General features: G+C 26.3%; 1 protein-coding gene across 2 annotated transcripts in view; it reads left to right on the forward strand.

Annotated features, from left to right (window-relative positions):
* LOC129233123 (ATP-citrate synthase-like) overlaps positions 1-10,609 on the forward strand; it is an 85,897-nt gene extending 75,288 nt beyond the window's left edge. For both annotated transcript variants that reach the window (XM_054867184.1, XM_054867183.1), the window contains exons 17-18: positions 8,905-9,064; positions 9,678-10,609. In XM_054867184.1, coding sequence (XP_054723159.1) covers positions 8,905-9,064; positions 9,678-9,781 — 264 coding nt within the window. In that variant the 3' untranslated portion in view covers positions 9,782-10,609. The remainder of the gene's footprint in view (positions 1-8,904; positions 9,065-9,677) is intronic.
* The last annotated feature ends 236 nt before the right edge of the window (positions 10,610-10,845 follow it).

A 10,845-nucleotide genomic window follows, 5' to 3' on the forward strand; every position in this document is an offset into this window, starting at 1 on the left:
GAGATGAAAACATTTCATTTTCTATTTGTTGTTTCCATGGTAACTATTTTTGTTCCCCCTTATTTTATTTCTGAGAATGCAATAAATGAATGAGGCACCAGTGACATTATAAAACGCGTGCATCGAAATCCTATCGTTATTTTCCCATCTCCCCTGCTAGATTCATTCGGATGGAATCGTCTTTACTTGGCAGATTGCCAAATTACATACAATCCGCTGTCAAACAGTAACCTCTTCGCAGCACTATTTATGGTGACTTTTATTGCAATCACATTGTGCAGCGCCACCTGTTGGCACTTTTTAGAACTAATTTCCAAGTTCCTGTACATGATTTTTATGGGTTTCACAGTAAACATATCGTTTATTTTGTTCCAATATCGTCCTTTGTTTCCGAGATATTTAATTTTGAAACCAAGGAGTCCTTTGCTGGACACCCTGTACATGCTCATTGCATACTTGCCAACTCTACTGTTTTTAACGGGAGACTCCCGTTTTTTGCTTCCATCTCCCGATTTCCCGTTTTTTACGATTTTCTCCCGTTTTTGCAGTTTTTTCAGTCAATCATCAAATAGTTTCCCTTTCTTCTCAATAGATGGCGCACTTACCTAGTCTACCAATATCAGAGAATAAGAATTTTTCCTATTAATAACTCATTTGGTAAAAAATAATTTTTCGGAAGCATTCCACATTTCATGTTCAACAGAGCACGTGCTTTGCCGAAAATGGCAGCAGATTTCAATCCTTTTGCATCTTGAAAATATTTCAATTATTTTCAAAGTTTGAAGTTGTTTTAGCATGTGCTACCCTACAACTACTTATTTTATATTTTATTTTCATTATATATTGATTTTTTTTCTCCGGATTTTCCAGAGTTTAGTAATTAAATTTTAATAGCTACTTTTTTGGTAGCGACGAGGGAATGTACGAAACTTTAAGCAAATTCTCACCTTATTTGGTTTATTCCTTTGCAGTATATTTTTCTTGCTACTACCAATTAGCTTACATTTGCGAAAAAACCCCATTTCACTGTGAATTTAGTATTGATGTTATTTAAAAGCGTAATTTAATAATTCTGTTGTGAAGATATGTCAATGGTGAATCACCTATATACCTTTAGTAGAATCTCCTGTTTCTTTTTCTTCGAAGGTTGACAAGTGTGTCATTGTTAAATATATATATGATTTGGTTATAAGGACACGGGTGACTTTCATAAAGTTTCAAAGAGTGACCTTATAGCGAGGTTCGACTGTTTACCTGTATGTTTCTATGTATGTGTTTATAAGCGAAACTCTTTCCACTTTGTAAAGTTTCTTGTTGTGACACTTGCATGAAGTGGTCCTTTGTAGTTAAAAATGTGCCTTAAAAAGGCCATACAGTAAAACTGTTTGCAACGATACTGTTGGGACCAAAAAAAAAATTTGTTACAGACACGTTATCGTTATACAGTCGATCCTTGATATCTCGAACCTCCTTATCTCGAAACCCTTGATGTCTCGAAACAAAAATTTTCCCCAGCATTTTCTATAAAAAAACCCTATGTATTTTCCATAGTCATCTCGAAATTTATTTTCCGAAACCCTTGATATATCGAAATTTTTGCAGAGAAGGAAGTTTCAATTGTCATTTTGCTTTGGCAATTTTTGTGGTAAAACCAGTTCCAGGGACAATTGCTTAACGTTTTCATCCCTTTTCTTGGAAATTTTGTGAATAGGGGATTGGGGCAAGATAATAGGGGAGTGTTGGTATAAAGGGGTTGCCATGTTTTCCCCAGAGTTTAGCATCTTTGTGCATTTCTCTCAAACATGTTTTGAGGTAAGGGGTTTGATTTTTCGTCTGTCAGTTTTCGAGCGAAAACGGAAAATGGATTCCTCATTTTCATCATTCAGCTTTTTTAACTCCTACAAAATGGCTGCTGAGAACTTTTTGAATGGGAGGTTACTGGTTGAAGATAAAATTAGAATTTTAAAGTTTTTAGGTGAAAAAACCAAGCTGTGAAATTGTTGGTCATTTCAAAATCTCATCCTGTGCACTTTCGACAGTCAGAAAATTTCAAATCTAGTGAAATATTGAAGACTACTTTATTGATCATAATTCGAAGTGGTCCCATAGTACATATTTAAATGCATATAGCGTACGTGTGTGTAAATGTGAGTGTCACTAGTGTAATTTTTTAAAAACCTTGATAACTCGATATCTCGAAAAAAAATTCCGTCCCGAGAGATTCGAGATATCGAGGTTGTGCTGTAGACTGTTTGGTTATTTATGCTGACATTTTTCTGGGACCAAAGAAAGTATCATTCTAGTCAGGTTTATTGTTATAAACAGTATTGTTTTACACAGGTTTCACTGTATAAAGGCCCTTTTTTTAATCTGCTGAAAAATGGGAACCCTGAATAAGTCATTAAAATTACTAATACTTAATTAAAAAATTATAATAATTACACTCCTCCCAGCCAGGCAGGTAAAGGTAAAAGATTCATGCCCGATCGGAATTTTTACATGCCCCCACGCATGTAGGGCAAAATAATTTTCGTGTCCTTTTATGTCCTGCATACTTGCCAACTCTGCTGTTTTTAACGGGAGACTCCCGTTTTCTGTTTCCATCTCCCGATTTTCTGTTTTCTATGATTTTCTCCTGTGTTTGCTATTTGTTCAGTCAATCGTCAAAAAATTTCACTTCCTTCTCAATAGATGGCGCCCCTTTCTAGTCTGCTAATGTCAGGGAATAAGAATTTTTCTAATTCATAATTCATTGAGTAAAAATTAATTTTTTGGAAGCTTTCCACACTGCATGCTCAACAAAACACGTGCTTTGCTGAAAATGGCAGCAAATTTCCATCTTTTTGCATCTTGAAAATATTTCGATTATTTTCAAAGTTTGAAATTGTTTCAACACGTGCTACCCTATATCTACTTATTTTATATTTTATTTTCATAAAATATGGCTTTTTTTTTTTTGGATATTAGTACTTAAATTATTGTAGCGATTTTTTTGGTAGATACTATGGACTGTATGAAGCTTTAAGCAAATTCACTCAATGTTTGGTATTTCCTTCGCAGTATTTTTTAAATTTTTCTTACTGCTACCAATTTGCTTAGACCTGCGAAAAATCCCCCATTTTATTTTAAATTTAGTATTTGTTATTTAAAAGTTTCATAATTATGTTGTGAAATATTTTGCTGGTGAATCACCTATATATACCTCTAGTAGAATCTCCTGTTTTTCTTCGAAGGTTGGCAAGTATGTATTAAATCACATTTCTGTTGTGTGTTTTACCTAAATTATACTTTTTTTTAAAATTATAAGTAATATTAAATAAAAAATGAATTGTAAAATAAAGAAAAATGGTTTATAATTAAATGAATTATAATAACCATTAAATAAAAATTATACTTTTATTTAAAATATTCAGTAACATTAAATAAAAATGAATTGTAAATAAAAGAAAAATTAATTTATAATTAATTAAACTATAAAAACCATCGAATAAAAATTATACTTTTGTTTAAAATATTCAGTAATATTAAATAAAAATAAATTGTAAAAATAGAAAAATTGTTTATAATTAAATAAACTATAAAAAATAAGTATAATAGCAAATAAAAATGAATTTATGAAAAAAAATAATTTTATTATTTTAGATTTTTTTTCTTTCTCCTCGTAACTTGTTTCTAATAATGTCTCTCTCTGTGTGTAGAAGCCCAACCTGATGCTGAACGTGGATGGCCAATTAATTTATAATTATATGAACTATATAATTTATAATTATATGATTAATTTATAATTATTGAACAATTAATTTATAATTATATAAACTATAAAAACCATTCAACAAAAATTATACTTTTATTTAAAATTTTCAGTAATATTAAATAAAATTATTTATAAAATGAAGAAAATTTATAATTAAATAAATTATATAATTAAATAAATTATAATATTAATAAAAATGTATAATTAGTAATATTAAATAAAAAGTAATATTAAATCAGTAATATTAAATAAAAATGAATTTTGAAATCAAGAAAAATTTATAATTAAATAAATTATGAAAACTATAAAATAAAAATTATACTTTTATTTAAAATATTCAGTAACATTGACTAAAAATGAATTGTAAAATAAAGAAAATTTATAATTAAATGAACTATATAAAAACAATTAAATGAAAATTGTACTTGTGTTTAAAATTATGAGTAATATTAAATAAAAAATGAATTGTAAAAGAAAGAAAAATGGTTTATAATTAAATAAATTATAATAACCACTGGATAAAAATCATACTTGTATTTAAAATTTTCAGTAATATTAAATAAAAATGGATTATGGAATAAAGGAAAATTAATCTATAATTAAATAAATTATGAAAACAAAATAAAAATTATACTTTTATTTAAAATATTCAGTAATATTAAATAAAATTATTTATAAAATGAAGAAAATGTATAATTAAATAAACTACAAAAATCATTCAATAAAAATTATGCTTTTATTTAAAATATTCAGTAATATTAAATAAGAATGAATTGTAAAATAAAGAAAAATTGTTCATAATTAAATAAATTATAAAAACCATTCGATAAAAATTATACTTTTATTTAAAATTTTCAGTAATATTAAATAAAAATGAATTTTAAAATAAAGAAAAATTAATTTATAATTAAATAAACTATAAAACCTTTGAATAAAAATTATACTTTTATTTAAAATATTCAGTAACATTAAATGAAAATGAATTGTAAATAAAAGAAAAATTAATTTATAATTAAATAAACTATAAAAACCATTGAATAAAAATTATACTTTTATTTAAAATATTCAGTAACATTAAATGAAATATAAAATAAAGATAAATTAATTTATAATTAAATAAACTATATAAAAACAATTGAATAAAAATTATACTTTTCTTTAAAATATTAAGTAATATTAAATAAAAATGAATTGTAAAAAAAGAAAAATTGTTTAATTAAATAAACTATAAAAACCATTAAATAAAATTATTTATAAAATAAAGAAAATTTATAATTAAGTAAGTTATAAAAACAATTAAATAAAAATCATACTTTTATTTAAAATATTCAGTAATATTAAATAAAAATGAATTGTAAAAAAAGATCAATTGTTTAATTAAATAAACTATAAAAACCATTAAATAAAATTATTGATAAATTATAGAAAATTTATTATGAAATAAATTATAAAAACAATTAGATAAAATTATTTATAAAATAAAGAAAATTTATAATTAAGTAAGTTACAAAAAATATTAAATAAAAATCATACTTTTATTTAAAATATTCAGTAACATTAAATGAAATATAAAATAAAGATAAATTAATTTATAATTAAATAAACTATATAAAAACAATTGAATAAAAATTATACTTTTCTTTAAAATATTAAGTAATATTAAATAAAAATGAATTGTAAAAAAAGAAAAATTGTTTAATTAAATAAACTATAAAAACCATTAAATAAAATTATTTATAAAATAAAGAAAATTTATAATTAAGTAAGTTATAAAAACAATTAAATAAAAATCATACTTTTATTTAAAATATTCAGTAATATTAAATAAAAATGAATTGTAAAAAAAGAAAAATTGTTTAATTAAATAAACTATAAAAACCATTAAATAAAATTATTGATAAAATATAGAAAATTTATTATGAAATAAATTATAAAAACAATTAGATAAAATTATTTATAAAATAAAGAAAATTTATAATTAAGTGTTACAAAAAATATTAAATAAAAATCATACTTTTATTTAAAATATTCAGTAACATTAAATAAAAATGAATTGTAAATAAAAGAAAAATTAATTTATAAATTAAATAAATTATAAAAACAAAATAAAAATTATACTTTTATTTAAAATATTCAGTAACATTGACTACAAATGAATTGTAAAATAAAGAAAATTTATAATTAAATAAACTATATAAAAACAATTAAATGGAAAATTATACTTTTGTTTAAAATATTCAGTAATATTAAATAAAAAATGAATTGTAGAATAAAGAAAAATGGTTAAATAAATTATAAAAACCATTAGATAAAAATTATGCTTTTATTTAAAATTTTCAGTAATATTAAATAAAAATGGATTATGAAATAAAGGAAAATTAATTTATATTTAAATAAATTATGAAAACTATAAAATAAAAATTATACTTTTATTTAAAATACTCAGTAATATTAAATAAAATTATTTATAAAATGAAGAAAATATATAATTAAATAAATTATACAACAATTAAATAAAATTATTTATAAAATGAAGAAAATTTATAATTAAATAAATTATAATATTAATAAAAATGTATAATTAGTAATATTGAATAAAAAGTAATATTAAATCAGTAATATTAAATAAAAATGAATTTTGAAATCAAGAAAAATTTATAATTAAATAAATTATGAAAACTATAAAATAAAAAATATACTTTCATTTAAAATATTCAGTAATATTAACTAAAAATAAATTGTAAAATAAAGAAAATTTATAATTAAATGAACTATATAAAAACAATTAAATGAAAATTATACTTTTATTTAAAATTATGAGTAATATTAAATAAAAAATGAATTGTAAACTAAAGAAAAATGGTTTATAATTAAATAAATTATAAAAACCATTGAATAAAAATCATACTTTTATTTAAAATATTCAGTAATATTAAATAAAAATAAATTGTAAAAAAAATTTGTTTAATTAAATAAACTATAAAAACCATTAAATAAAATTATTGATAAAATAAAGAAAATTTATTATGAAATAAATTATAAAAACAATTAGATAAAATTATTTATAAAATAAAGAAAATTTATAATTAAATAAGTTATTAAAACAATCAAATAAAAATTATACTTTTATTTAAAATTTTCAGTAACATTAAATAAAAATGAATTGTAAATAAAAGAAAAGTGAATTTATAATTATACTATAAAACCCATTGAATAAAAATTGTACTTTTGTTTAAAATATTCAGTAACATTAAATAAAAATGAATTGTAAAATAAAGAATAATTAATTTATAATTAAATAAATTATAAAAACAAAATAAAATTTATACTTTTATTTAAAATTATAAGTAATATTAAATAAAAATGAATTGTAAAATAAAGAAAAATGGTTTATAATTAAATAAATTAAAAACCATTCGATAAATTTATACTTTTATTTAAAATTTTCAGTAATATTAAATAAAAATGGATTATGAAATGAAGGAAAATTAATTTATAATTAAATAAACTGTAAATCCATTGAAAAAAAAAATCATACTTTTATTTAAAATATTGAGTAATATTAAATAAAAATGAATTGTAAAAAAAAATTGTTTATAATTAAATAAACTATAAAAACCATTATGTAAAAATTATACTTTTGCTTAAAGTTATAAGTATAATCTATACATATAATAAAATAAGATGTTTGTGTGTGTGTGTGTGTGTGTGTTTGTGGCGCGCATCCCAGGAAAACGGTAAGGCCTAGAAAGATGAAATTTGGTATACAGGTGCAGTTTTTGCTGAAAAAGTGCACCTCGGGCTTCGATTTTTGATATTTTTATTAGAAAAAAAGTTATTTAATGTTTTATGCGTTTTTTTGCACTTTTTAGTACTTTTTACCTCACAGACCCCGAACCAATCGCACCGCACAAATATTTTTTGTACTATAATGTAGGAAATTTAGTTTTAAATATGATGATTGAAAAAATTTTGAAGATAGAGCAATTTTTGTATTTTTTATTGATTTTTGAAAAAACCTTTATTTTACATTTTTTTCTGGGTTTAGTTTTTTTCGAAACCCATCCTGCGACAAATATTGAACCCTCAATTCTAAAATTTTAGTTGGTAATAGTAAAAACATTCCGCCCTCTTCAGAAGAAAAAAGCTTTGAAAAATACGCAATAGTTTTTTTTTTACAGTTTTTTTAATGGCAGAACACAACGCGCGCTGTTCGCTTGCCGGCTGAGTTCCGAGTTTACCTCATCACGTGATCCAACTGAAATCGTTTACCTTCTCTTCACCTTTCTTTTTTTTTTTGCAAGCGCTACTTTTTGAACACTACGGGGAACAAAGAGCTTTTATTTTTGAGGGCTATTTTGATTAAATAAATAAAGTCCGCGATTTCTTGCATGATCTTCGTTTCTGTTACGAATTGGCGGTTAGGTTAGGTAGCTACAGAGATAGATAGAGGTTGAGTGGACAAAAAATGTTTTTGTTTTCGAATTAATACTTATATAAATAAAAAAAGATTGTACTGTCAGGAGGTAGATATGCGCAGATCGTATAGATTGATAGATAGACAAATATAGAGTTCGATATAGCAGATGGACAGCAAGAAAGAGGCATGTCCGTCATTTAAGGAATTTCAACGGGGTGTCAGTGCCCCCCTCCCCACACACACCATGACTTTGAAAAAACAATGCTTTCACATAAAAGTGGAAGTGCTTTTTGTTATTTTTCGACAAAATTTGCATGAAGAGTACGTCGTACCCCCTCCTTTAAAAATATTCCAAACGACGGAACTGGAGCTAGATCTAGAAAATATTTTATTCAAACTACTAATGATATACATAGATATAGATTGATCGATACCGCCACGAAATTTGTTTAAGCAGCCGCCGAAGGCGGCAACATCGGTGTGAAAAGGCGAATGATAATATTGAGAAAAAAGAGACAAACATTGATTAATACCGTCGCTAAATTGTCTAAGCAGCCGCCGAAGGCGGCAACTCTGGCGCAAAAAGGCGAATGGCGTAAAAAGGCGGACCAGCTGGTCGCCGCAGGCGGCTAGTAGCAAATAAAAATGAATGAATAAAATACGTTTATTGTATTTTAGAAATTTTTTTTCTTTCTCCTCGTCACTTGTTTGTAACGATCTGTCTCTGTAGAAGCCGAACCTGATCCTGAACGTGGACGGCCTGATTGGTGCTTGTGTGGTGGACCTCTTGAGATGCTCGGGCCTTTTCACGCCCGAAGAGGCTCAAGAATACATCGAGATCGGGGCTCTCAATGGACTCTTCGTGCTGGGGAGGACCGTGGGATTCATCGGTCAGTCGCCTCTTCTCTCTTTACCCCACCTTACCCCACGGTCGGCAAGTTTTTGCCGGGGGCGGAAAAAACCACGGAAAAAAACACCACGGTTTTTACCGCCCGGCAAAAATAGATTTTGTGTTAACTTACAGACAGTTTTTTTCCTTTCATATAAAAGTAAAAGCATTAAAAGATGTTGGTAAAAGGTTTTGCCAAAGTGGCAAAAATAGATTTTGTGTTAACAACTTACGGACAGTTTTTTCCCTTTTATATAAAAGTAAAAGCATTAAAAGATGTTGGTAAAAGGCTTTGCCAAAGTGGCAAAAATAAATTTTGTGTTAACAACTTAGACAGTTTTTTTCCTTTTATATAAAAGTAAAAGCATTAAAAGATGTTGGTAAAAGGCTTTGCCAAAGTGGCAAAAATAAAATTTTGTGTTAACAACGTACAGACAGTTTTTTCCTTTTATATCACTTTTATATCCTTTTATATCACTTTTATCGGTCAGTCTCACTTTTCCCCACCTTTCCCCACCTCTTAGCAGATACGCTACTTTATATGCATGCTTATTTTCATGACTTTTTGTTGTACATCATCTGCGCTATACTTATCTAAATACATATCCCCACAGGCCACTACTTGGACCAACGTCGACTGAAGCAAGGGCTCTATCGTCATCCCTGGGACGATATCTCCTACATACTCCCAGAGGCACTGCTGGATGAAGAGGCCTGAGGAAGTGGTTTCGAAGCGAAACCACCGCCCCCCTACCGAAGAGACTCTCCTCTGGTCAGGGGGAGAGCGAGATTTTCGTTGCTTCTCACGCTCGGGGGCCATTTTCTGTGTTTCTGATGGACAAATTGAAATATTTATTTCCCGATGCGATTAATACTTATTTATTTAACGAACGAAGGGTGGTACGCTGTGGTCCTCGTACCCCCCACTGTTAGAGTGTACATAGTGTATTTTGCAAAGGTTGTAAACGCTGTTTGTATTTCATCCGCTATTTTTCGAGAGAGAGATATTAGCCGTTGAAAACATCCACTAAAACCGGTTTTTTGTTTCTTTTATCGATGATCTATTTTTGTTAATGTTTTCAATGGATTGATTAAAGGTGGTTTTTTTTTTAAATATTCATTTCATATTTATAAATGGTTCTTTTGCTATTCTTTCATTTATTTTTTATTTTCTAAAGGGCCCACGTAGTTTTGGGGACCCACTTAAACAGTTTGTCTTTGTTAATGTGTTGATGTGATCGAATAGGATGACTGCCAGCAAATCATCAGAATGTATTTTGAATCCATGTATTATTCTTAAAATTTCCACTGTTGCTTTTTTGCATTGTAGCTCTGGTTTGTTCATTTAAATTTGTCAAAATACGTACTAACCCACTAACAAGATGCTGTATCGTAACAATATACTAACGTCAAAATCACCTGTGATTTCTGGGAACCACAACTAAACAAAACCTACTCAATAGGTTAACAAAATTCAATAGGTTAACAGGACTAAAGCAAAACTCAATAGGTTAACAGGACTAAAGCAAAACTCGATAGGTTAACAGGACTAAAACAAAACTCGATAGGTTAACAGGACTAAAACAAAACTCGATAGGTTAACAGGACTAAAACAAAACTCGATAGGTTAACAGGACTAAAACAAAACTTGATAGGTTAACAGGACTAAAACAAAACTAGATAGGTTAGCAGGACTAAAACAAAACTCGATAGGTTAACAGGACTAAAACAAAACTCGATAGGTTAACAGGACTAAAACAAAACTCGATAGGTTAACAGGAC

Source organism: Uloborus diversus, unplaced genomic scaffold, assembly GCF_026930045.1.
Source record: "Uloborus diversus isolate 005 unplaced genomic scaffold, Udiv.v.3.1 scaffold_18, whole genome shotgun sequence".
Classification (NCBI taxonomy): domain Eukaryota; kingdom Metazoa; phylum Arthropoda; class Arachnida; order Araneae; family Uloboridae; genus Uloborus; species Uloborus diversus.